General features: G+C 67.3%; 2 protein-coding genes across 3 annotated transcripts; one reads left to right on the top strand and one right to left on the bottom strand.

Moving 5' to 3' along the window:
* Positions 1-2988: 2988 nt before the first annotated feature.
* ALAS2 (5'-aminolevulinate synthase 2) lies at positions 2989-11981 on the bottom strand. Of its 2 annotated transcripts, none has more exons than XM_048833050.2 (11): positions 11848-11981; positions 10388-10579; positions 10069-10227; positions 9786-9908; positions 8277-8484; positions 5798-5982; positions 5216-5395; positions 4960-5124; positions 4080-4348; positions 3501-3663; positions 2989-3231 (listed from the first exon to the last, which is right to left on the bottom strand). In XM_048833050.2, the coding sequence occupies exons 2-11, from the start codon at positions 10563-10565 to the stop codon at positions 3068-3070; spliced, it is 1794 nt and encodes a 597-aa protein (XP_048689007.2). In that variant the 5' UTR covers positions 10566-10579; positions 11848-11981; the 3' UTR covers positions 2989-3067. The 2 variants fall into 2 exon arrangements, with proteins under 2 accessions (XP_048689007.2, XP_048689006.2); XM_048833049.2 differs by having other exon boundaries at positions 10069-10230; positions 11848-11980.
* A 1422-nt stretch (positions 11982-13403) lies between these two features.
* Positions 13404-25259, top strand: PRICKLE3 (prickle planar cell polarity protein 3). The gene is given in 11 exon segments (XM_048833156.2): positions 13404-13487; positions 16180-16265; positions 17357-17540; positions 18019-18132; positions 18703-18840; positions 20079-20282; positions 20541-20727; positions 22553-22779; positions 22781-22970; positions 23205-23779; positions 23781-25259. Coding segments are annotated over 11 exon segments (2025 nt in total). The 5' UTR covers positions 13404-13445; the 3' UTR covers positions 23859-25259.
* The last annotated feature ends 67 nt before the right edge of the window (positions 25260-25326 follow it).

The following is a 25326-nucleotide window of genomic DNA, read 5'->3' as shown; positions in this document are numbered from 1 at the left end:
ACCACCCCCAATACCTGTTCCCCATCCCCCCACACCTGCGGCTCAGGGGTAAGGCCCGGACGCCTGGGTTCTCTGGGAGTGGCGTCTTGTGGGTTGGGGTGCGGGGGGAGCCCGGACGCCTGGGTTCTCACTCACTCGGGGGCGGAGGGGGGCCCAGATGCCGATGGCTCCACCCAGCGCTTGCCCCGGCCTCCAGCAGCGTCCGCCGGCCCGGCCCGGCCCGGCTCGGCTCCCTGGCCAGACGGACTCAGCGGGGGCGGGGAGCGGAACCCAGGCGTCCGGCCGGCGCCCAGCTGCTCCTCCCCCGTCCCTGCCGTGTTGGGGCGACCCTCCCCAATGGGGGGGGGGGGTCAGAGACAGAGAGCAAGGGGGGGCAGGAGCTAATGGGGCGGGGGCTCGGAGGAGGCCCATCAGGACCCACCTGTGGGGCTGGTCATGTGACCAAGTCACCTGATTCCCCCCCAGTGCAATGCGAAAGACCCGGGGGGGCTGCCTTGGCCACCGCTGAGAGTCTAAAGAAAAGGAGGGACTTGTGGCACCTTAGAGACGAACCAATTTATTTGAGCGTGAGCTTTCCTGAGCCACAGCTCACTTCATCGGATGCATCCCGTGGAAACTGCAGCAGACTTTATATACACACAGAGACCATGAAACAAAACCTCCTCCCACCCCACTGTCCTGCTGGTAACAGCTTATCTAAAGTGATCAACAGGTGGGCCATTTCCAGCACAAATCCAGGTTTTCTCACCCCCCCCCCCACACAAACTCACTCTCCTGCTGGTGCTAGCCCATCCAAAGTGACAGCTCTTTACATAGTCAAGTCGGGCTATTTCCTGCCTAGATCCAGGTTTTCTCACATCCCCCCCACCCCCATACACACACAAACTCACTCTCCTGCTGCTAATAGCTCATCTAAACTGACCACTCTCCAAGTTTAAATCCAAGTTAAACCAGAACATCTGGGGGGGGGGGTAGGAAAAAACAAGAGGAAACAGGCTACCTTGCATAATGACTTAGCCACTCCCAGTCTCTATTCAAGCCTAAATTAATAGTATCCAATTTGCAAATGAATTCCAATTCAGCAGTTTCTCGCTGGAGTCTGGATTTGAAGTTTTTTTGTTTTAAGATAGCGACCTTCATGTCTGTGATTGTGTGACCACAAACGGGTTTTAACATCCCCCCCCCCCCCCCCCGCGGGCTATGTCTGCTGGGAGGGCAGAAGGGGGGGGGAAGCAAACGTCACCCCCATAAAAGACCCAATGGACTAATTACTGCCATGTCATTTAAACCCTGACTTGTGCCCCCCTCCGTGAGCAGGGAGCCCCCCCACCTGGGGGGGCACAGTCCGCTGGAGGGAGGATCACGGAACCGTCCCCCCCTTGGGCTTTTTTTCTTCTTTGCCCAAAAAGAAAGTTTTATAGAAAATAAAGTTGTTTTCCAACTGTGGGAGGCAGGAGCCCCCCCCAGCCCCACGCGCTGGGGGGGGAGCCGGATGCTCCAATCTGGGGGGTGGCAAGCGAGCTGGCTAAGGGTACATGGGGCTGCATTAGTAGGAGCGTTGCCAGCCGATCGAGGGGTGGGATCGTTCCCCTCTATTCGGGGGGCCTTGTCTGGAGTCCTGCGTCCAGCTTTGGGCCCCCCACGACAGAAGGGATGTGGACAAATCGGAGAGTCCAGCGGGGGGCAACGGAAATGATCAGGGGGCCGGGGCACATGGCTGAGGGTCACGAGGAAGGGCTGAGGGGGCTGGGGTTATCTCGTCTGCAGACGAGAAGGGGGGGTTGACAGTAGCCAGTGAAGGGGGGTCCCCAAGAGGATGGCGCTCGGCTGGTCTCAGCGGGGGCCGAACAAGGAGCCATGGCCTCGAGTTGCAGTGGGGGGGGGGGTCTAGGTGGGATATTAGGAAACACGGTTTCCCAAGGAGGGGCTTTCCTAGGAGGGGGGGAAGCCCGGGAGTGGGTTCCCTAGGGCGGTGGGGGAATCCCCATCCTTGGAGGGTTTAAGGCCTGGCTGGACCAAGCCCTGGCCGGGATGATTTAGTTGGGGCTGGTCCTGCTCTGAGCAGGGGGTTGGACTAGAACCTCCTGGGGTCCCTTCCACCCCCATCATCTGTGAGTCTAGGTGCTGGTGGGGGACCCCGATATTCATGACACAGTAGAACCCCCACTTACCTCTACGACTCGGACACTAAAGGGGAAATCGGGGGGTGAGGGACGCGCCCCCGAATTCTGCCACCCCCCACCCATGGGACACCCAGCGGATGGGGGGGGGACACACAAAAGAACTTAATGCCAGCAACTGCAACATGTAAAAATTTTTTAAAAACCCTCCCCCCCCAATCCTCCCAGCCCCGCTGATGAGCCCCTGTCCCCGAGCTGCCGATTGGGGGGGGGGGGGCTGGTACCGTGAGTGCCTGAAGACTTCGGGGGGGGGCTGTGGTTCATTGAGCCGCCCCCCCCCAACTAAATGTGCTTTCATTGGCAAGCGGGGGCGGGGGGGCAGCCTGGCTCTGGAGCAGGTGGGGGGTAGAGAGCGAGCAAGATGGGAAACACCATCCCCCCCTTCACCTAACCAGGACCAACACTTCCCACGCACAGCCTCCCCCCCCCAGCACCATGGGGCTGCCCCATGGCCAAGTGCAACCATGATTATCTTCCCCACCCTGCCACATGGGGCCGCTAGATCCCACTGGCCACCCCCCTCGGGCCTTCACTCCCACACCAGTGCCACCCCCATTCTCCTCCCCCCAGCCCAGAGCCAAGGGAGGCTGGAGCACCCGGGCTAGCCCCGCTCCCCCAGCCCCCCCACCAGGCAGGGCGCCCAGGGACCCACATGGCGGGGGAAGAGCCGGCCCAGGATTCCATGGGTGACAGCGGGGGCAGGGCTGGGAGCCCGGACGCCGGGGTTCTTTTCCCGGCTTTGGGAGAGGAGCAGTGGCGGAGATGGGTGCCCGGACGCCTGGGTTCCACGCAGTCAGGGACACGGACACAAGCTGAGGTGCTTTATTTTGAGCCCTGGCCAGGTCGCGCCCCGGGGTCTGTCCCGCGTGGGGGGGGTCCGTCCGGGCTCACGCGCTGCTGGTGACGCACTGGGCCCCCAGGCTGCCGAAGGAATCCCGCTCCCACTCACTCATGAGGGCGAAGTGCAGAGGCCGCTGGCAGAAGTGGCAGGCGGAGGACGCGGGGGGCTGCAGGGGGAGCCCCACGGCATGCCAGCCCTGCACAAGCCGCTCTGGGGGGGGAGAGATGGGGTGAGACCTCTGTGCCCCCCCCAGGTACCCGTCCATCCCCTCACTGCACCAGCGGTAGGAGGGGACTGGCACGGGACCCTGACCTCTGACCCCAGCCCCCCCCGGCTGCCCCTAATCTCCCCTCCCCCATGGGACCTCCATCCCTCACCTACTGCCCCCCCATATGGCCCCTCCCAGCCCCCACCTCCCTCCCGTTTGACCCCCCCAGCTCCAGCTGGCCCATCCCCTGCTCCCAGCCCACTGCCCTCACCCACGAAGTAGTCCATCATGGGGGGCGTGTGGTGGGGGGAGGGCGCCAGGCGCAGCAGCTCCTCGCCCCGGGGCACCGTGGGGTAGTTGATGGCCTGGACATAGATGCCATGCTGGGACAGGAGAAGGTCGCAGAGCCGGGAGTTCAGGGCCGCGTCGCCCACCTGCGGGGGGAGCCGGAGAGACAAGGGTGGGACCCAGGAGTCGGGGAAACAGCCCCTCCCTCCCACACCCCACACACACACCTCCAACACACTAGGCCCCGCTCCCCTCCTGGTGTGCCGGCTCCCTGCCCCCCCCCCCCCGCTCTAACCGCTAGACCCTGCTCTCCTCCCAGAGCCAGGGAGAGAACCCAGGAGTCCTGGCTCCCCGCCCCCCCCCAGCTCTAACCACTAGACCCTGCTCTCCTCCCAGAGCCAGGGAGAGAACCCAGGAGTCCTGGCTCCCCGCCCCCCCCAGCTCTAACCACTAGACCCTGCTCCCCTCCCAGAGCTGGGGAGAGAACCCAGGCGTCCTGGCTCCCAGCACGTCCCTGCTCAACCCAACCCCCGTCCCCGAGGACCCAGGCGTCCAGCCGTACCCGGATGGGGATGATGTGGCTGGGGCAGTTGACGACGGGCAGCCCGGCGTCCATCAGCAGCTGCCGCAGGTGCTTGACGTTGCGCTGGTGGGCCCGGCGCAGCCCCCGGCCCTCGGGCCCCGCCAGCACCCGCAGCGAGGCCAGGGCGCCCGCCAGCACCGGCGGGGGCAGCGAGGTGGTGAAGATGAAGCCGGCCGCGTAGGAGCGAACCGTGTCCACCAGGGCGGCCGTGCTGGCGATGTACCCCCCCACGCAGCCGAAGGCCTTCCCTGGGGGCGGGGGGGAGTGGGGTGAGACGGTGCCCCCTGGCCAGGTCCCCGCCCCACAGCACGGCACCCCTCAGAGCCCCCGGCCCAGCCCCGCAAATCACAGAGCCCCCGAGTGCCCGCCCTGCCTGCCCGGGGACAATGCCCTCTGCCCAGCCCCCTGCCCAAACCCCCACCCCACAGCGCCCCTGGGTGCCCGCCCTGCCTGCCGGGGAGAGCCCCCCCACCCAGCCCCCCATATCACGGCGGCCCCTAGTGCCTGGCCCTGCCTGCCAGCGTCCCCTGGCCAGCCCCGCACAGCACCCAGCCCCCACCATGCAGCATGGCACTCCCCTGCCCAGCCCCCCACATCACAAAGCCCCTCAGTGCCCGGCCCTGCCTTCCGGGGAGAACCCCCCACATCACAGCACCTGTTAATGCCCACCCTGCCTGCCAGTGCCCCCGGCCCAGACACCCACATCATGGCACCCCCTAGTGCCCAGCCCTGCCTGTCAGGGGACACTGCCCTCTGCCCTGCTCCCTGCCCCACAGCGCCCCCCAGTGCCCAGCACTGACTGCCAAGGGAGAGTGCCCTCCTGCCCAGCCCCCCAGCGCCCGCCCCCCTGCCGACTCACCCAGGGTGCCGGAGACGATGTCGACCTTGCCCAGCACCCCGTCACGCTCCCCGATGCCTGCCCCATGGGCGCCGTACAGCCCCACAGCGTGAACCTCGTCCACGAAGGTGAGGGCGCCGTGTGCGTGGGCCACGTCACACAGCTCCTCCAGGGGGCAGATCCCACCTGCGGGGGGAGAGGGAGCAGTTGTGGGGGGTGTCCCTGGGATGTGGGGGGAGGGGTGGGACCGTGGGGGGGCAGGGCAGGGATTCCCTACCGTCCATGGAGTGCACGGTCTCGAAGGCCACAATCTTGGGGATGCCGGGGGGGCTGTGGCCCAGAAGCTGGGCCAGGTGCTGGGGGTCGTTGTGCCGGAAGACGTGCTTGGGGACCCCGCTGTTGCGGATGCCCTGGATCATGGAGGCGTGATTCCCCGCGTCTGAGAAGATCTCACAGCCTAGAGGGGGGTGGGTTAGTGCTGTGACCAGAACCCAGGCGTCCTGGTCCCCTCCCAGAGCTGGGAAATGAACCCAGGCATCCTGGCTCCCCGCCCACCCCCGTGCTAAACCCCAGACTCCACTCCCCTCCCAAAGCCAGGGAGAGAACCCAGGAGTCCAGGCTCCCAGCCCCACCCCCCCACTGTAACCACTAGACCCCATTCCCCTCCCAAAGCCAGGGAGAGAACCCAGGAGTCCAGGCTCCCAGCCCCACCCCCCCACTGTAACCACTAGACCCCATTCCCCTCCCAAAGCCAGGGAGAGAACCCAGGAGTCCAGGCTCCCAGCCCCACCCCCCCACTGTAACCACTAGACCCCATTCCCCTCCCAAAGCCAGGGAGAGAACCCAGGCGTCCGGTTACCGGGCATCATCCTGGCCAGGGTGAAGAGGGTAGAGTCGTTGGCAACGTAGCAGGAGGAGAATAACAAGGCAGCGTCTTTGCGATGGAGCTGGGCCAGCTCCCGCTCCAGGTCCACGTGGTACTGGCTGGTGCCCGAGATGTTCCTGGTGCCCCCAGCCCCCAAGCCATGATGCTGCAGGGCGTCCCTAAAGGGGAGAGATGGGTCAGCATACAGGGCTGGGCTAGCAGGGGCTGCAGGTCGGGAGTGAGGGGCACCGGCAGCGCTGTGGGGGGCCAGGGCTGGGCTAACAGCGGCTGCGGGTCGAGAGTGAGGGGCACCGGCAGGGCTGGGGGGCAGGGGCTGCGGGTCGGGAGTGAGGGGCACCGGCAGGGCTGGCGGGAGCCCAGGGCCAGGCTAGCAGGGGGCTGTGGGTCAGGACTGAGGGGCACCGGCGGGGCTGGGGGGGCACGGGCTGCGGGTCGGGAGTGAGGGGCACCGGCAGCGCTGGGGGGGGGGGGGGGGCAGGGCTGGGCTAACAGGGGCTGCGGGTCGGGAGTGAGGGGCACCGGCAGGGCTGGGGGGCAGGGGCTGCGGGTCGGGAGTGAGGGGCACCGGCAGGGCTGGGGGGCAGGGGCTGCGGGTCGGGAATGAGGGGCACCGGCAGGGCTGGGGGGAGCCCAGGGCCAGGCAAGCAGGGGGCTGAGGGTCGGGAGTGAGGGGCACCGGCAGGGCTGGGGGGGCAGGGGCTGCGGGTCGGGAGTGAGGGGCACCGGCAGGGCTGGGGGGGCAGGGGCTGCGGGTCGGGAGTGAGGGGCACCGGCAGGGCTGGGGGGGCAGGGGCTGCGGGTCGGGAGTGAGGGGCACCGGCAGGGCTGGGGGGCAGGGGCTGTGGGTCGGGAGTGAGGGGCACCGGCAGGGCTGGGGGAGCAGGGGCTGCGGGTCGGGAGTGAGGGGCACCGGCAGGGCTGGGGGGCAGGGGCTGCGGGTCGGGAGTGAGGGGCACCGGCAGGGCTGGGGGGCAGGGGCTGCGGGTCGGGAGTGAGGGGCACCGGCAGGGCTGGGGGGAGCCCAGGGCCAGGCAAGCAGGGGGGCTGAGGGTCGGGAGTGAGGGGCACCGGCAGGGCTGGGGGGGCAGGGGCTGCGGGTCGGGAGTGAGGGGCACCGGCAGGGCTGGGGGGGCAGGGGCTGCGGGTCGGGAGTGAGGGGCACCGGCAGGGCTGGGGGGGCAGGGGCTGCGGGTCGGGAGTGAGGGGCACCGGCAGGGCTGGGGGGCAGGGGCTGCGGGTCGGGAGTGAGGGGCACCGGCAGGGCTGGGGGGCAGGGGCTGCGGGTCGGGAGTGAGGGGCACCGGCAGGGCTGGGGGGCAGGGGCTGCGGGTCGGGAGTGAGGGGCACCGGCAGGGCTGGGGGGTAGGGGCTGCGGGTCGGGAGTGAGGGGCACCGGCAGGGCTGGGGGGCAGGGGCTGCGGGTCGAGAGTGAGGGGCACCGGCAGGGCTGGGGGGGGCAGGGGCTGCGGGTCGGGAGTGAGGGGCACCGGCAGGGCTGGGGGAGCAGGGGCTGCGGGTCGGGAGTGAGGGGCACCGGCAGGGCTGGGGGGCAGGGGCTGCGGGTCGGGAGTGAGGGGCACCGGCAGGGCTGGGGGGCAGGGGCTGCGGGTCGGGAATGAGGGGCACCGGCAGGGCTGGGGGGTAGGGGCTGCGGGTCGGGAGTGAGGGGCACCGGCAGGGCTGGGGGGCAGGGGCTGCGGGTCAGGAGTGAGGGGCACCGGCAGGGCTGGGGGGCAGGGGCTGCGGGTCGGGAGTGAGGGGCACCGGCAGGGCTGGCGGGAGCCCAGGGCCAGGCTAGCAGGGGGCTGTGGGTCAGGACTGAGGGGCACCGGCGGGGCTGGGGGGGCACGGGCTGCGGGTCGGGAGTGAGGGGCACCGGCAGCGCTGGGGGGGGGGGGCAGGGCTGGGCTAACAGGGGCTGCGGGTCGGGAGTGAGGGGCACCGGCAGGGCTGGGGGGCAGGGGCTGCGGGTCGGGAGTGAGGGGCACCGGCAGGGCTGGGGGGCAGGGGCTGCGGGTCGGGAGTGAGGGGCACCGGCAGGGCTGGGGGGACAGGGGCTGCGGGTCGGGAATGAGGGGCACCGGCAGGGCTGGGGGGAGCCCAGGGCCAGGCTAGCAGGGGGCTGTGGGTCGGGAGTGAGGGGCACCGGCAGGGCTGGGGGGCAGGGGCTGCGGGTCGGGAGTGAGGGGCACCAGCAGGGCTGGGGGGCAGGGGCTGCGGGTCGGGAGTGAGGGGCACCAGCAGGGCTGGGGGGAGCCCAGGGCCAGGCAAGCAGGGGGCTGAGGGTCGGGAGTGAGGGGCACCGGCAGGGCTGGGGGGCAGGGGCTGCGGGTCGGGAGTGAGGGGCACCGGCAGGGCTGGGGGGGGCAGGGGCTGCGGGTCGGGAGTGAGGGGCACTGGCAGGGCTGGGGGAGCAGGGGCTGCGGGTCGGGAATGAGGGGCACCCTCTCACATGGCAGCCTGCAGCACCCGCGGGTGGCGGCTCATGCCCAGGTAGTCGTTGCTGCACCAGACTGAGACCTCGGGGCCCGCGGCCGCCCGGGCGAAGGGGAAGGCGTCCGCCCGGCGCGTCACCGTCTTGAAGACGCGGTAGGTGTGATCCCGGTGCTTGGCCTCCAGCCGCCCCTCCAGGAAGGAATCGTAGGAGAAGGTCCCGGAGCCTGCAGGGGGGAGCAGGGTCAGAGAGAGACCCCCCCCCGACACAGCGGTATCCCCCCCTCCAGAGCTGTGGGGCGAAAGGGGAGGCCTGCAGAGTGGGGGCGTGAGGGAGGGGTCACAGAGTTGTGGGGCAAGCGGGGGGGGGGGGGCTGCGCAGTGGCGAAGGGCGGGGTCCTGAATCCACGGCTCCCGCTCCCACAGGAGACCTTGGCGTCTAGGACAGGGCTGGGGAATCAGCCAGGGAATATCCCCGGGCCCCCCAGCCCTGGCCCGCTGGGCGCCCCGGCTCCAGAGAGCTCTGTTCGAATTGGGAACGGTGCAGAGACGGGCAAGGAAACCGACCCAGGGGCTGGAGGAGCCACCGTAGGAGACTGAAAAGTTCAGCTCGGAAAAGAGCCCACGGAGGCGGGAGGTGAGCGCGGGCTCTGTATTCAGGACTGGTGCAGAGAGAGGGAACTGGGGGGCGTCATTCACCCCTTCCCCTAACACAAGGGCCAGGGATCCCCCCACAAATTCAAGAGGCGGCTGGTTTCACACAAACACAAGGCCGCGGCGCAAGCCGACCTGCGGAACTCCCTGCCGCAGGATGTTGTGAAGGCCGGAACTATAACTGGGTTCAGAGAAGTTCCTGGAGGCTAGATCCAGCAATGGCTGGTAGCCAGGAGGGGCAGGGAGGCAACTCCATGCTCCGGGTGTCCCTAAACCTTCACTGGGGTCGCAGGTTTGATTTCTTAAGTCAATCTGGGCCGTTTTTCCGAAGGGATCTGCTCCAGGAATTATTATTGTGGGGGTGGGGGGGTGTTCTCTGGCCTGCGCTATACGGGGGGGGGTCACTTCTGGCCTGGGGGGTGTCTATGAATCTCACCGAGGGGGGGTCCAGGGTGGAGGCTGAGTTGAATGTTGGGGGGGCCCCAGTGGAGGAGGGGGCGGTCATTCCATGAGCCGGATGCCCTTGGCTCCCCGCCTGCTGATCTGGACTGAGCCCGGGTTGAAAGGCCGCTGGCAGAGGAGGTCAATTAACCAAGCAGGCTAATTGCTGAGGGAGCTGATTGGGTGGAAGGAGCCCCCCCAGTTCCCCCACACACACCCACTCTAGGGCTATATAAGCCAAGGGGGAAGACAGGTGAGGCTCACAAGACCTGGTTATGGCTAGCTGGGAAGGAAGGGCCCCCCCAGAAGAGCACCCCACAGTCAAACCACTGTTGTCCATCCCCTCTCCGTATCCCCGCCAGGCGTCTCCTCCGTCCGACCCGATGGCTCCCCTCAGACCCACGGGCCCATCTAACCCGGTATCAGGCCTCACCTGGCATGTTGTCCTGGAGCAGGTGGGTGGGGAGGAGCCGGGCGTCGGGCCCCGGCCCCTCATGGCCCAGAAATTTCTTCCGGAGGCTGGACTGGACCTCGCGGAGCAAAGAGCTGAGAGGGTCTGGAGGGGCACAGAGATGGGGGGCGAGTGGGTTAGAGTGTGTGGGGCTGGGAGCCAGGACTCCTGGATTCTCTCCCTGGCTCTGGGAGAGGAGTGGGGTCTAGTGGTTAGAGCAGGGGAGGGGCTGGGAGCCTGGCCTCCTGGTCAGAGCAGTCCTCACCTGCCTTGTAGACCTTCACATCCTCCTGCACCTCTGGCCCAGCGCGCTGAACGATCCGGCTCCGTCCGCCCCGCACCTCCGACTCCATGAAGGGGCAGTGGGTCTGGGAAGGGCTGGAGGCTGCTTCTGGGGACCCTGACTCCTGGGGGACAGATCCTGCTGCTGGGGAGAGACAGCCAAGTGAAAGGGATGGAACCCAGGAGTCCTGGCTCCCAGCACCCCCCCACACCCACCCCGCTCTAACCACTAGACCCCGCTCCCCTCCCAGAGACGGGGAGCGAACCCAGGTGTCCTGGCTCCCAGCCCCACCACTGCTCACCAAGTAGGATGGGGTTGTCCATCCCCCTCTGCAGGTCTGGGGAGGAGCCCATCAGGGTCCGAGCCACCATGATGGGACATCGCTGGGCGCTGCTCACCAGCAGGGGGCGAGCTTTGACCAAGAAGACGCTGGGGTCCCGGGTCAGGAAGGGGCAGCGCTGGAGGAAGGAAGCCATCATGCCGGATTGTGGTGCTGCCGAGGAGAAAGAAAGGGCGTGAGGAACTCAGGCGTCCGGGACCCCCGCCCTGCAGCACGGCACATCCCCACCCCCCCAGCTCTTCGGGGGAGGAGAGAACACGCAGATACATCTGGCCAGTTGTGCCTGGAGGGGTATGGCGGAGGTGGAGAATTTCCTTCCTGACCCTCGGGAGCCCTGAAGCATGTGATTGGCCTATTGGCCAAATTTGCCCCTCCAGGATTTTTTTTGGGGGGGAGGGGCAAATCTGAAAATGGAAACGGGGGGGGGCACCTTGGTTCAGTACAGCCACACCGGTAAGCACCTGTCTGTTGATAGATCAAGGTGGGCAGAAATCGACGCCTTCCAGCACACCAGTGCCCCCATGGAGACCCCCCCTCCGAATGACTCACCCCCCCCATCCCAGAGGAGTAACAATAGGGGGACAGGTTGAGTGGGAGCATTGGAAGGGCCCATCCACCAAGCGGGATTGGAGGGTGGGCGGAGGTGGGTGGATGGGACCCGTCTCCGTCCCATGTCCTGTCGGTCTTTATGGAGCCGAGGTTGTGTGAAAGTCGGCGGGGCTGGGAGCCAGGACTCCTGGGTTCTGTCCCAGGCTCTGGGAGGGGAGCAGGGTCTAGTGGTTAGAGTGGGGGGGAGGTTGCTGGGAGCCTGGGTTCCACCCCTTTCACTTGGCCATCTCTCCCCAGCAGCAGGGCGGGGCCGTGTCTGCTGGAGGCTGATAAGAGCCATGGGGGGGGCCCACCCAATGCAGCTGTGGGGAGAGGGTTGCGGGGGGGAGCACGGATGGACGGGGAGCAGAGGGGAGGCCCTAGAAGAATGATGCCCCAAATGCCTAGGGGATTTTATGGGCGCAGCACCGCCCAGGCCCCATTCCCTGCCCCTCAGGACTCAACCCCCCCCCCCCCCCCCCGCTGTGGGGCCAGATCAGAGCCAGTGCCCCTTCAAGGGGCAGGGCCCCCTAACAAGCCATGGGGCTGAGTTATTGGTGTCACCGGGTTGCTGATGGCCCCCAGCTGGCTGAGCCCCCCCAGTAGAAACACCCCCCAAACCCCTCCAGGATTAATCACTTCTACCAACTGAGCCCCCCCTTAGATTATGCCCTGCTCCCCCCATCCCTCCAGGTGTGTCCTCCTCAGCTGCCCCTTCCCCCTAACCAGCCCCGCAGATGAGTCCCCCAGCAGCCCCCTGCATCCCCTAACCATCCCCCCATGCTCCCCCCCCCCCACTGGCCCCCTGTGCCTCCCCGGCTGACCCCCATTACCTGTTGTCCTGCACTGAGGACGAACAACCAGCACTGCCTGACGCACCCCCAGCAAGGGCTGCCCGGGCCCCTGCTCGCCAGCCCCACCCCATAACGGAGCCACCCAGGCCCACAGATAAGGGCAGGCTCTACAGAGCCGGGGGCGGGGAGGGAAAGGCCTGTGTCGCAGTTTGGGGGGAACAACAGGCCCAGAGGCTGAGCCCCGGATGCCTGGGTTCTATGTCCCAGCAACCCCCCCAAAGTCACCCTCCCTGGGAGGAATGGGGCTGAGATCCAGTAAACTCATTTCATGCGCACAGGCCAGGTCAGAACTAATCACCCACCAGCCAGAAATACAAGGAGCCCTGACTCCCAGCCCCCCTGCAACCACTGGACCCCACTCCCCTCCCGGAGACAGGAGAGAACCCAGGAGTCCTGGCTCCTGACCCCCCCCCGCTCTAACCATTAGACCCCACTCCCCTCCCAGAGCAGGGGAGAGACCCCCCGAGTCCCTGGTGTTTGTAGGCGAGGCTTTGGACTCGCGGGGGCTGTGGGTGGGAATGGGGGCGAGGGCGGGGGCAGGGACAGAGCTATGGGGGGGTCGGGTGCGGGGGGGGGAGCTGCAGGTGGCCAAGGGCAGGTGTTACAGGGTCGATGTTACCTCCCAGCACCCCGGGGACTGGGGGGGGCGGGGCCGGGACAAGCGATGGGGGGAGAGCAGGGGGCGGGAGGGATGCAGCAGAGGAAGAAGGGGCGGAAAGCTGGGGGGGCAGGGCACGGGGGACGAGCGGTGTGGGAGGGGCCGGAGGTGGAGCGTGAGGACGGGGGAGGAGCTTGGGGGGGTCTAAGGGGAGGAGCAGGTGGAGGGGGGAGGAGTGAAGGACAGGGTGGGGGGAGGAGCTTGGCGGGGGGGGCCGGGGGAGGAGCTTGGCGGGGAGGAGCTGGGGCGCGAAGGAGGAGCGTGGCGGGGGGGGGGCCGGGGGAGGAGCTGGGGGGCGAAGGAGGAGCGTGGCGGGGGGGGGCCGGGGGAGGAGCTGGGGCGCGAAGGAGGAGCGTGGCGGGGGGGGGGCCGGGGGAGGAGCTGGGGCGCGAAGGAGGAGCGTGGCGGGGGGGGGGGCCGGGGGAGGAGCTGGGGCGCGAAGGAGGAGCGTGGCGGGGGGGGCCGGGGGAGGAGCTGGGGGGCGAAGGAGGAGCGTGGCGGGGGGGGCCGGGGGAGGAGCTGGGGGGCGAAGGAGGAGCGTGGCGGGGGGGGCCGGGGGAGGAGCTGGGGGACGAAGGAGGAGCGTGGCGGGGGGGGCCGGGGGAGGAGCTGGGGCGCGAAGGAGGAGCGTGGCGGGGGGGGCCGGGGGAGGAGCTGGGGGGCGAAGGAGGAGCGTGGCGGGGGGGGCCGGGGGAGGAGCTGGGGGGCGAAGGAGGAGCGTGGCGGGGGGGGCCGGGGGAGGAGCTGGGGGACGAAGGAGGAGCGTGGCGGGGGGGGCCGGGGGAGGAGCTGGGGGGCGAAGGAGGAGCGTGGCGGGGGGGGGGGCCGGGGGAGGAGCTGGGGGGCGAAGAAGGAGCGTGGCGGGGGGGCCGGGGGAGGAGCTGGGGGGGGCCGCGGTGCCGGGTGCCGTCACCAGACGATGTTCACCCGGGGGTCTCGGCGCCGACGCTCCTCCCGCCCTGTGAGTGCTGGGGGGGTCTGGGGGGGGAGCGCCCAGGGGAACCAAGCACGGGGCCTCCGATCCCGGACACACGGGCTGGGAGAACGGGGGGTGGGGGGGGGGCGCTGTCTCCTGGCAGTCAGGGCCGGGCGCCGGGGGGGGCCGTGGGGCAGGAGGCTGGGGGGAGAGCAGGGGGTTGGGGGGGTCACTGTCCCCTGGTAGTCAGGGCCGGGCGCCGTGGGGCAGGAGTTCGAGAGGGGGCTGGGGGGCGCAGGCCCCTCTCCCCTGGCCGTCTGTATCAGCCCCGGCACTAGGGAGCTGTGTGTTTTGCTGTTGACAGATGGGGAGTTTTCTCCCCTCCCGCTGGGGATGGGGCAGGAATGGGGGTGTTACCTGCTGACCCAGCTGGTTGACTCAGTTTCCCTCCCCTAGGACAAACCAGCTGTGACATCTGCCCTACATGGGCGCAGGGCAACTCCTGGTTACGATTGCCCCACTTCCCATGCTGCTGCCCCTCGTCAGACCCACGGGCCCATCTACCCCGGTGTCCCCCCTCCATCACCTCCAGTCAGACCTGGGGGCCCATCTACCCCGGTGTCCCCCCTCCATCACCCGCGGTCAGACCTGGGGGCCCACCTACCCCGGTATCCCGCCTCCATCACCCCCGGTCAGACCTGGGGGCCCACCTACCCCGGTGTCCCCCCTCCACCACCCGCGGTCAGACCTGGGGGCCCACCTACCCCGGTATCCCGCCTCCATCACCCCCGGTCAGACCTGGGGGCCCACCTACCCCGGTGTCCCCCCTCCACCACCCGCGGTCAGACCTGGGGGCCCACCTACCCCGGTATCCCGCCTCCATCACCCCCGGTCAGACCTGGGGGCCCATCTACCCCGGTATCCCGCCTCCATCACCCCCGGTCAGACCTGGGGGCCCATCTACCCCGGTGTCCCCCCTCCATCACCCCCGGTCAGACCTGGGGGCCCATCTACCCCGGTGTCCCCCCTCCATCACCCCCGGTCAGACCTGGGGGCCCATCTACCCCGGTATCCCGCCTCCATCACCCCCGGTCAGACCTGGGGGCCCATCTACCCCGGTATCCCGCCTCCATCACCCCCGGTCAGACCTGGGGGCCCATCTACCCCGGTATCCCGCCTCCATCACCCCCAGTCAGACCCACAGGCGCTTCAAGCTCAATACCCCCCCACCCATTCCCTCCAGGGGGACAGTTGAGTGGCGGGTATGGGGGGGTTAAATGGTGGGGGATAATCCAGGCTGTTTCACCGGACCACGTCACTTCCCCGGTGTTGGGGGTGGGGATTGTCTCTCATCTGGGTCAGGATTAACTCGCTGGTGGTATTAAGGAGTCAGGTTTAATGCGGCTTTGGGGGTCAATCCCCTCACGAGGGGTGTGGGGAGGGGGCTGTGGAGTGGGAAGGGGTCTATGCGTGTAGGGGGAGGGGGCCATGTAGGTACGGGGGGGGTCTGTGGGGGAGGAAATGGGGGCCTGTATATGTATGGGGGGGTTGAGGAGGGGGAGGGGAGGACAAGGAGCTGTGGGGGCAGTGACGGGGCTGTGTCTGAGGGCAGGAGGACAGGACTGGGGGGGAATGGGGGGCTGTGGGGGGAGAGGGTTTCCTGAATGGGGGACTGTGGGGGGGGAAGATGGGGATCTGTGTCTTGGGGGCCCCTGAGTTGGGAGGGGTAGTGCTTGGGGGTGCTGTGTCAGGGAAAGGGGTCCCAAGTCAGAGGCCATGGGATAGGAGGGGAGGTTGGGGGGCTGTGTATGGAGACCCGGAGTGGGGAGGGTTGTGAGGAGGGACGGTGGGGGTTGGAGAGGGGGCACAGGGTCACTGTGGAGAGCGGGGCAGGAGCAAAGGTTGTGGGGGGAGCTCCCGGCTGCTCCAGCCCCGGCCTCTCCCAGCAGGGGGTGCTGTGGGGAATGGGGGTTTATTGGGGTGTGAATAGGGTCCGGGGGGGGCTTTGTCTTTCTCTCATTCACCCCCCCTCCCCGGCTCGTCTCCTACCCGCCCCCCCCCGCCAGGCTGGGTGCTGTCCCGACCCACCCCACCTCGGGCATGGGGGTGGGTTCCTCGGCACGACCTCCCCATATTTGGTCTCCCCTTGACGTGACCTTCCCCAAGGGGAAGGGGTGGGTCCCCCCAAATACAACCCCCAGCCCCTCCCACTCTCTGCCCCCCGCCCTTGGCCACGGCCCAGCTCTCGGCGTGTGTCACGCTCCACTGAGCCGAGCTGGGGCAGGTCCTGGCGTGTGGGGCGGCTCGCGCCTCCCACAATGCCCTGGGCCGGCCCGGTTGCGTCTGAGCTTCCACAAGCCCCAGCGTGACCCAGGTGGCCCGGCGCCGCGGCTCCCACGAGCCCCCTGCATGGCTGAGGTTGGGGTCTGGACTCCCACCACGCCCTGGGGCGCCCGGGTTGGGGTCTGGGATCCCACCACGCCCTGGGTGCAGGGGTTGTGGCTTCTATCCCTGCCCCAGACCTGCCCCCCGGCTCTGGCCTCTGCCTTGGCAGCTCAGAGACCGGGCGCGTGGCCGTGGGGCTGGAGAAAGACACCCCCGCCCCGTCTGGAGTTGGTGATGGGACCCAGGAGTCCTGGCTTCCGGACCCCCTCCCTTCTGCTTTAACCACCGGACCCCACGGCGTGGGGCGGGGGGGCCGGGGCGGGTGGTGATACTCTGTGTCTCTGCCCCGCAGCCGGCCGACGATGCCGACCCTGACCGGGGGCAGCCGTGCCACGCGTGTGGGGACCAGTGTCCCGGCTTCCTGGTGCACGGATGGAGGTAGGGACCCTGCGCTGGCCTGCTGGCCCCCTGGCATCTACGCCTCCCCCCTGGCACCCTGCTGCCCCCTGGCATCTACCCTGCTGCCCTCCTGGCACCCTGCCCATCCCACCCCACTGCCCCCCCAGCACTCGCTGCCTCCCGGCACTCTGCCCATCCCACCCACAGCTGCCCCCGGCACCCACCCTGCTGACCCCACTGCCCTCCCAATATGAGGCGGCCCCAGAGTAATGGGCCTGGCCTGGTGCCCTGGGTGGGGGGGACTCAGACAAGCTGGGCCCTGTTCCCAGCCCATTAGCACTGTGGGGCCCAGGCCATTGGGGTTAAAGGGGCGAAGGAGACTCTCTGCACCTGCTGCATGGGGAGGGGAAGGGACCCCCCCCCACTCCAGACACCCTCTGGGGACCCCCCTCCCTGTGACCCCATCCCCAAGAGACTTCTCACCGACCCCCGCCCCCACCCGTGCCCAGGCTGCAGCCCCACTCTCCGTCCTCCAGGAGTCACTCTCTGCTCCAGTGTGTTTATTGTAGGGTCTCTCCGGGTGGTGCGTTATTGTAGGGTCTCTCCCAGATGGGGGGGCGGTGCGTTATTGTAGGGTCTCTCCCAGGCTGGGGGGCTGTGCGTTATTGTAGGGTCTCTCCGGGGGGGGCGTTATCATAGGGTCTCTCCCAGGCCGGGGGGCTGTGCGTTATTGTAGGGTCTCTCCGGTGGGGGGGCGTTATCGTAGGGTCTCTCCGAGGCCGGGGCGGGCGTTATTTTGTAGGGTCTCTCCGGGGCGGGTGAGGGCGGTGCGTTATCGTAGGGTCTCTCTGGAGGGGGGGGGCTGTGTGTTATTGTAGGGTCTCTCCGGGGGGGGCGTTATCATAGGGTCTCACCCAGGCCGGGGGGCTGTGCGTTATTGTAGGGTCTCTCCGGTGGGGGGGCGTTATCGTAGGGTCTCTCCGAGGCCGGGGCGGGCGTTATTTTGTAGGGTCTCTCCGGGGCGGGTGAGGGCGGTGCGTTATCGTAGGGTCTCTCTGGAGGGGGGGGGCTGTGTGTTATTGTAGGGTCTCTCTGGGGGGGGCGTTATCGTAGGGTCTCTCCTCCCCCAGGAAGATCTGCCAGCACTGCAAGTGCCCCCGGGAGGAGCACATGGTGCGGGCGGTGCCCGTCGACCTGGAGCGCATGATGGGCCGGCTCATCTCGGACTTCCAGCGCCACTCCATCTCCGACGACGACTCGGGCTGCGCCTCCGAGGAGTACGCCTGGGTGCCACCCGGCCTCAAGCCGGAGCAGGTGAGCCCCGCCCCCTGGGGGAGCCCCGCCCCGTAGTCAAATCTCTGTCTCATGGGGCAGGATCCCATAGCCCCACCCCTGTGATCATAGCCCCGCCCCCTGGAGGGAGCTGTCCCATAGCTCCACCCCATGGCCACAGCCATCGGTCCCGGAGGTGGAAGCCACGCCCACACAGGTACATGGGCACCGCCCCCCATTGGGATCCTAGACCCGCCTCCAAGGGGGCCAAAGCCACGCCCACGTAGGGACCAGAGATACCTGACCCGGGGGACTCTAGCCGTGCCCCACGGCGGGATCGAAGGCAGGACACCGCCCTTTTGGCTCCTCCCCCAGTGGCGTCCCAGCCCTGCCCGTTTGGCTTCAGGCCCCTCCCATCGCAGCCCCAACCCAGCTCTGTGACTCCGCCCCTTGGGGTGGCCAGGCCACGCCCCCTGAGCTTGACCACACACCCCCCCACTGGCCCTTCTCCCCACACCAGGTGTATCAGTTCTTCAGCTGCCTCCCTGAGGACAAGGTGCCCTATGTGAACAGTCCCGGAGAGCAGTACCGGCTCCGCCAGCTCCTGCACCAGCTGCCCCCCCATGACAGCGAGGTGAGGGGCCAGGCTCTGGGGGGCGGGGAGCAGGTTGGAGGCCTGGACGGGGGGCACTCTCCTCTGGCCGGCCGGCTCTGTGCTGTGGGAGGAGTCCCTAAATGAGATCCGGATCTCTTAAAAATTCCCCTGGCGTGTTTTCCCCCAGGAGACCAGGAGCGAACCTCGGCGTCCAGGCCAAATCCCAGCTCAAGGGATTCCAGTTGGCCTCCCTCGGTCGCTCTTCCCACCCCAGACTGGTCTGGGATGTCCCTGTGCGGCTGTTCCCCGGCTGCCCCGCCCCAGAGCTGGCTGCATCTCAGTGCCGGGCGAGCCGTCCCCATGTGACGTTATGTGCGGCTGTTCCCCAGCTACCCCGCCCCAGAGCTGGCTGCATCTCAGTGCCGGGCGAGCCGTCCTCATGTGACGTTATGTGCGGCTGTTCCCCAGCTGCCCCGCCCCAGAGCTGGCTGCATCTCAGTGCCGGGCGAGCCGTCCCCATGTGACGTTATGTGCGGCTGTTCCCCAGCTGCCCCGCCCCAGAGCTGGCTGCATTTTGGCGCTGGCTCAGTCGGTCTCTCTGTGTCCCAGGCTCAGTACTGCAGCCCTCTGGAGGAGGAAGAGAAGAAGGAGCTGAAGGTTTTCTCCCAGCAGCGGAAGAGGGAGAATCTCGGGCGAGGGACGGTCCGGCTGTTCCCGGTCACCATTACTGGTGCCATCTGTGAGCAGGTACCCAGCACACCCCCCGCCTGTGCCCTGTCTCCCCACTCCCACCCCACACTCCGCTTCCCCTAGTGGGATTTTGGGAGCAAACACCCCCAACCCCTGTGGGCTGTGCAAAGCATTGTGGGGGCTGGGACGCCACCCTTGGCCAGACAGCGAGTTGTGGGTGCTGACTGGGAGCTCTGGGAGGGGAGGGGGGGCTAGTGGTTAGAGCAGGGGCAGCTGGGAGCCAGGACTCCTGGGTTCTCTCCCCGGTGCTGGGAGGGGAGTGGGGGCTAGTGGTTAGAGCGCGGGGGGGGGGCTGGGAGCCAGGACTCCTGGGTTCTCTCCTGGCTCTAGTAGGGGAATGGGGGCTAGTGGTTAGAGCACGGGGGCTGGGAGCCAGGAATCATAGAATATCAAGGTTGGAAGGGACCTCAGGAGGTCATCTAGTCCAACCCCCTGCTCAAAGCAGGACCCATCCCCAATTAAATCCTGGGTTCTCTCCCCGCTCACGTGCTGGGGGATCTAATCCCATACTGAGCCCTCAGTCCTGGCCAGGCTGCCCAGACTTGTCTGTGTGGGGGTCGGGGGGGGGCGGGGGCTGCACCCAAAGCCCCACCCAGAGCTCGGCGCCCCGCCCCCTGCCCTTGGAGGCCCCTGTCGGCAAGCAGCTGCACAGTGACATCTACAGGCCAGAGGGGGCATTGCAGCATCTGACGATATCCTACCCCATTCCCCGCCCCCCGAGGCGAGCCAGTCTCCTGCCCTGGGGCCGGGGGGGAGCCGGCGCCCCCTGGAGGGGACAGGCCCCAGCCCCGTTCCCTGCCCCCTGGAGCCAGCCAGCCTCCTGCCCTGGGGCCGGGGGGGAGCCGGCGCCCCCTGGAGGGGACAGGCCCCAGCCCCGTTCCCTGCCCCCTGGAGCCAGCCAGCCTCCTGCCCTGGGGCCGGGGGGGAGCCGGCGCCCCCTGGAGGGGACAGGCCCCAGCCCCGTTCCCTGCCCCCTGGAGCCAGCCAGCCTCCTGCCCTGGGGCCGGGGGGGAGCCGGCGCCCCCTGGAGGGGACAGGCCCCAGCCCCGTTCCCTGCCCCCCGGAGCCCGCCAGTCCTGCCCTGGGGCCGGGGGGGAGCCGGCGCCCCCTGGAGGAGACAGGCCCCAGCCCCGTTCCCTGCCCCCCGGAGCCCGCCAGTCCTGCCCTGGGGCCGGGGGGGAGCCGGCGCCTGGCTCCCTGTGACCGGTCTCTCTCTCTCTGTCTGTGCGGGGCAGTGCGGGAAGCAGATCCGCGGCGGGGACATCGCGGTGTTCGCCAGCCGGGCGGGGCACGGGGCCTGCTGGCACCCCCAGTGCTTCCAGTGCACGACCTGCCGGGAGCTGCTCGTGGATCTCATCTACTTCTACCAGGAGGGGAAGATCTACTGCGGGCGGCACCATGCCGAGCGCCTCAAACCCCGCTGCCAGGCCTGTGACGAGGTGCGGGGCAGGGGGCTGGCTGGGGGGCAGGGGCCTGGGGCCGACACCGGGGGGGGCAGTTTGAGGGGGGCAATATGGGGGCTCTGGAGTATGGCGGGGGGATCAGGGGTCCGGACGGTACTCCGTGGGTGGGATTGTGGGGTCCGGGAGGATGGGCTCGGGGGAGGGGGGATCTGGGGGGTCCTGTAGGGGACCGAGGGGGTCCCCCCAGCGGGTCAGAGGGCCGTGCCTCCATCTGCCCCCTCCCGCCCCCCGCAGATCATCTTCGCCGACGAGTGCACGGAGGCCGAGGGCCGCCATTGGCACATGCGCCATTTCTGCTGCTTCGAGTGCGAGGAGGCGCTGGGCGGGCAGCGTTACGTCATGCGCCAGAGCCGCCCCTTCTGCTGCCGCTGCTACCAGGCCCTCTACGCGGAGTACTGCGACGCCTGCGGGGAGCCCGTCGGTACGGGGCTGTGGACGGGGACCGTGGAGAGCGGGGGGACCCCGCGGCCGGGCAGCAGGGGGACCTGGCGTCTGCAGAGTGGGGGGACCCCAGCATCCGGGCAGCAGGGGGAACCTGGCGTCTGCAGAGTGGGGGGACCTGGCGTCCGGCGACCGTGGAGAGCGGGGGGACCCCGCAGCCGGGCAGCAGGGGGACCTGGCGTCTGCAGAGTGGGGGGACCTGGCGTCCGGGGACCGTGGAGAGCGGGGGGACCCCGCGGCCGGGCAGCAGGGGGACCTGGCGTCTGCAGAGTGGGGGGACCTGGCGTCTGGGGACCGTGGAGAGCGGGGGGACCCCGCGGCCGGGCAGCAGGGGGACCTGGCGTCTGCAGAGTGGGGGGACCTGGCGTCCGGGGACCGTGGAGAGCGGGGGGACCCCGCGGCCGGGCAGCAGGGGGACCCGGTGTCTGCAGAGTGGGGGGACCCCAGCATCCGGGCAGCAGGGGGACCCGGTGTCTGCAGAGCAGGGGGACCCCGCGTCCGGGCAGCGGGGGGGGCCTGGTGTCTGGGGACCATGGAGAGCAGGGGGACCCCAGCGTCCGGGCAGCAGGGGGACCTGGCATCCGGGGACTGTGAAGAGTGGGGAGACCCCTGTGTCCGGGGACGGTGGAGAACAGGCGGACCCCGGCATCCGCTGTTAACCTGATTATATAGGGCTGATTTATTATAGGCTCGCCAGTGATCTGACCAGCAGATACTTAGGTTCTTGTCCCAAAATCAGGCTACAGAATTTGCGAACATCGCGAGTTCAGTACATTCAACTATATGAGCGAGTAACCAAAGCTCTGAACCACGGAGCCACAAAGACGTTGTCCTGCTCTAGCTTGTCTGGCGGTTTACTCTCTCACAGCGTCCTGGCACGATCAAGAGTATCTGTATCCGTGCCCAGCCGTCCATGCCCAAATCTGATCTCCTCTCCCGGATAAATCTTGGGGGATGTTTACTCCATGGGCTGGCACCTTCTCACATAGTCACACACATATTCACCTCGAGTATCTTGTTCTCAAAAGCGTTTCCTTTGGCCTGAGCCGTTACTTCCACGTCCTTGCGGTTACCGGTCCACCCCAGTGTATTGGTAAACACATTTGGTTCCCCATTTGGAATCACAAGGGGTAACCGGTGGGCCATTTCTCTATGCCAAAGGTTATAGACTAACTCTTGTGTTAACTCGCTCTAGCTAATCAGACAGGATACAGGCCTGCAGGTTCCTTGTGTTACAGCTGAATCGAATGAGATAATGGCTGCTGAAATGGAAAAACCAAAATCATATAATTGATCAAACCGATTAAAAAAACCCAACAGATTTTATAATATAGCAAGCTAGGAAAGTAACTCCATGGGCTACACCGGGCAGGGTGGGGACCTGGTGTACGGGAACCGTGGAGAGCCGGTGGGACCCTGGCATCCAGGCAGCGGGGGACCTGGTGTCTGGGGACCTGGAGAGCAGAGCAACCCCAGTGTCCGGGCATCTGGGGACAATGGAGAGTGGGGAACCCAGGTGTCCGGGCAGCAGGGGGTCCCCAGTCTCCAGGCAACGGAAAAGGAGGGAGGACCCAGGCAGCAGAGGGACCCAGATGTCCGTGGACTCATGAAGCAGGAGAGCAGGTGGGGGGGTTGTAAGGAGCACCCTAGTATCAGAATAGAACCCAAGAGTCCTGGCTCCCAGCCCTGCCCCCCCTGGTCCAGCCCCCGCTCCCCACCCAGAGCCGGAATAGAACCCCGGAGGCCTGGGGATTGAGCTGATGTGTCCCCCCTCTCTCTCCTCCCCCCATCTCTGCCCCCCACAGGCATCAACCAGGGCCAGATGACCTACGAGGGCCAGCACTGGCATGCCACTGATGCCTGCTTCTGCTGCACCCGGTGCCGGCTGCCGCTGCTGGGCAAACCCTTCCTGCCCAAGGCGGGGCAGATCTTCTGCTCCCGGGGCTGCAGCCTGGGGGGGGACGACGCCAGCGCCTCGGACTCCTGCGACTCGGCCCTCCACGGCCCCCGCCCCCAGGACGGGCACCGGGCCCCCCCCCCGCCGACCACCCGTCGCCCGCTCCATCTCCTTCGCCGGCCGCACGGCCCCAGCCCGGGGTGCAGACCCCGGCGGGCGGCGCAGCTGGAGCGGGACCCCTGGGGCGGAGGAGGGGGGCGAGCTGGCCGGATGCACCTCGCGGGGCACCTCCACCTGCCCAGGACCCCCAGAAGAGGAGGAAGGAGGTGAGGCTGGGGAGGGATCCTGATGGGGGGGAGGCAGGTGGTGTGGGAAGCGCAGACGGGTTGGGGATCCAAGCGAGGGAGAAGGCGGGGGATGTGGGGAGCGCAGATGGGTGGGGGGGGAGGCGGGTAGTGTGGGGAATGTAGACGGGGGTGGGAGGCAGGTGTGGGGGGGGGAGGCGGGCAGCGTGGCAGCTTCTGTCTCTAACCCCCCCACCCTGGTCTCTTCCCCCCCAGGTTCTGAGTCCCGCTTCCTGCGCGGCGTCCCCCACCGACACTCCATGCCCGAGCTGGGCCTGGCCCCGGCCAAGGGGGCCGACTGGACCAGCAGCTCTGCCTCCAAGCTCTCGGTCTCCCCCCGGCTCAGCCAGGGCCCCCCGCTGGAAGACAGGGGGGCGGGGGGCTTCCCGCGGGGTACCGCCCCCCGGGTGAGCTTCCGGGAGCCCCTGGTGGCAGGAGAGCCGGGGGGGCCCCACAGCAGCCAGCTGCATCAGAGCCGGCCCCACACCCGGCCCTGCTCCTCCTCCGACAACGCCCTGCACCTGGCAGGGGAGGGGGAGCCCGAGGGGGGGCTCCCCCCGGAGGATCAGGGCCGGGGGGGGCGGCCCCTGGTCTGTTCGGCCTCGGAGGGGGCCTTCCTCCCCAGCCACCGGCGCCGCTACCTCCGGGGCCACGGTGGCGCCTGGCGCTGCTACTCCTCCTCCTCCTCCTCCTCCTCGGACTCGGAGGAGGAAGGCTTCTTCCTCGGGGAGCCAATCCCCCTGCCTCCCCACCTGCGGGGCGGGGCCGGCCCCCCGCTGGCCGCTGCGGCGGGGCCCCCCCCGGCAAGGAGGGGGCAAAGGGCACCAGGGGCTGCGCGGGGCTCGGGACAGGAGCTGCGTGGTGGCCTGAGTCGACCTTTGAACTTCGACCCTCCTGCTGGCAACGACCTCTCCCATGTGACCTGTCCACGGCGGCCTCTGACCTGCACTCGTGACCTTTGAACTTTGACCCCCGGCTGGCAACCTTTGACCTCTGCTTGTAGCCTTCTGTCCTTGCTCACAACTTATGAGCTTTGACCTCTCCGGTGTGGCCTCTGACCTTTCCTTGTGACCTTTAGACTTTGCCCTCTTTGCTGTGAGCTCTGACCTTTAATGGTCACCTTCCATGGAGGACCTTTGAACTTTGACCTTTTCTGGAGTCACCCCTGGGACTCTCAACGATTGGCTCCTGCATTGGAACCTCTGACCTTTTGATCTGTGACCTTTCCAGCTCTATGACCTTTGTGACCTTTCATCTGGAATCCTCAGCCATTGACCTCTGTGGTGACCTCTGACCTTTGCTGTGAATGCTCGGTGGTTGGTCTTTCCACTATGACCGTAACTCGTCACGTATCACTGGGGACCTTTGGACTTTGACCTTTCTGCTGTGACCTCTGACCTTGTTCACCTGGGATGTTTGCACTGTGACCTTTCAACTTTAACCTCTGGCCAAGAATCCTGGGGCAAAGACCTCTCAACAGTGACCTTGACCCTTGTCTTTGCCCTGGGGCTGTGGAAGGTTGGACCTCGCCTGTGTGATCTTTGACCTCTCCTCAGGGACCTATGAGCATTGACCTACCCATTGTGACCTTTGAACCCTACTCAGGATCTTTGCATCGGTGACCTTTGAACTCTGGCACCTTTCCACTGTGGCTGGTTAGATTTGGTGGTGACCTTTGACCTGCTGGTGGTGAGCTTTCCCTTGTGGCCTTTGACCTTTCCACTGTGCCCCTTGACCTTTGGCTGTGAACTTTGACCTCTAGCCCCTGAAAAATGCCCTCCCATTCTCACCCTTTACCTTTGGCTGGGAGCTTTGCACTGTGACTTTGGGGCCCTTGACCTGTTGACTTTTGCGCTTTGACCTTTCACCCCCTCACATGATTTTTGGGGGATCATCATTGACCTGTGACTTGTCCATTGTGACCTTTGAACTTTGATCTGGGAGGGGGGTCAGCAGGATTTTGGCTTTTTTTTTGGTGTGTTCCCCCATTTAGATCAGGGGTTTTTTGATTGTTTAATAGTGGAACATTTGGGGGGTTCAGTTCCCACCCTCCAGACCCCCTTGGGGGCTGTGCTCGGGGGCAGGTGGAGGGGGGGTTTCAGAGAATAGGGGGGTACAGTTATATGTGGGGGTACACCCTGTACTGGTCTCAGTACAGAATTGGGGTCCCCAATGTGTCTGGAATTTAACCTTCCAATTTGTTTTTCTCTTAAAGGGTTAATTTAAAGGGGAAAAAAGCAACCTTTTAATAAAAGAGCCCTTTAAAACCTGGATCAGAGTCTGAGCCGTCCCCTTGTGGCGTTATACGCTGCTGTTCCCCAGATGCCCCGCCCCAGAG

Source organism: Caretta caretta, chromosome 23, assembly GCF_965140235.1.
Source record: "Caretta caretta isolate rCarCar2 chromosome 23, rCarCar1.hap1, whole genome shotgun sequence".
NCBI classification, from domain to species: domain Eukaryota; kingdom Metazoa; phylum Chordata; order Testudines; family Cheloniidae; genus Caretta; species Caretta caretta.
The sequence above is the reverse complement of the archived record's forward strand: the minus strand, read 5'-3'. Positions and strand labels throughout refer to the sequence as shown.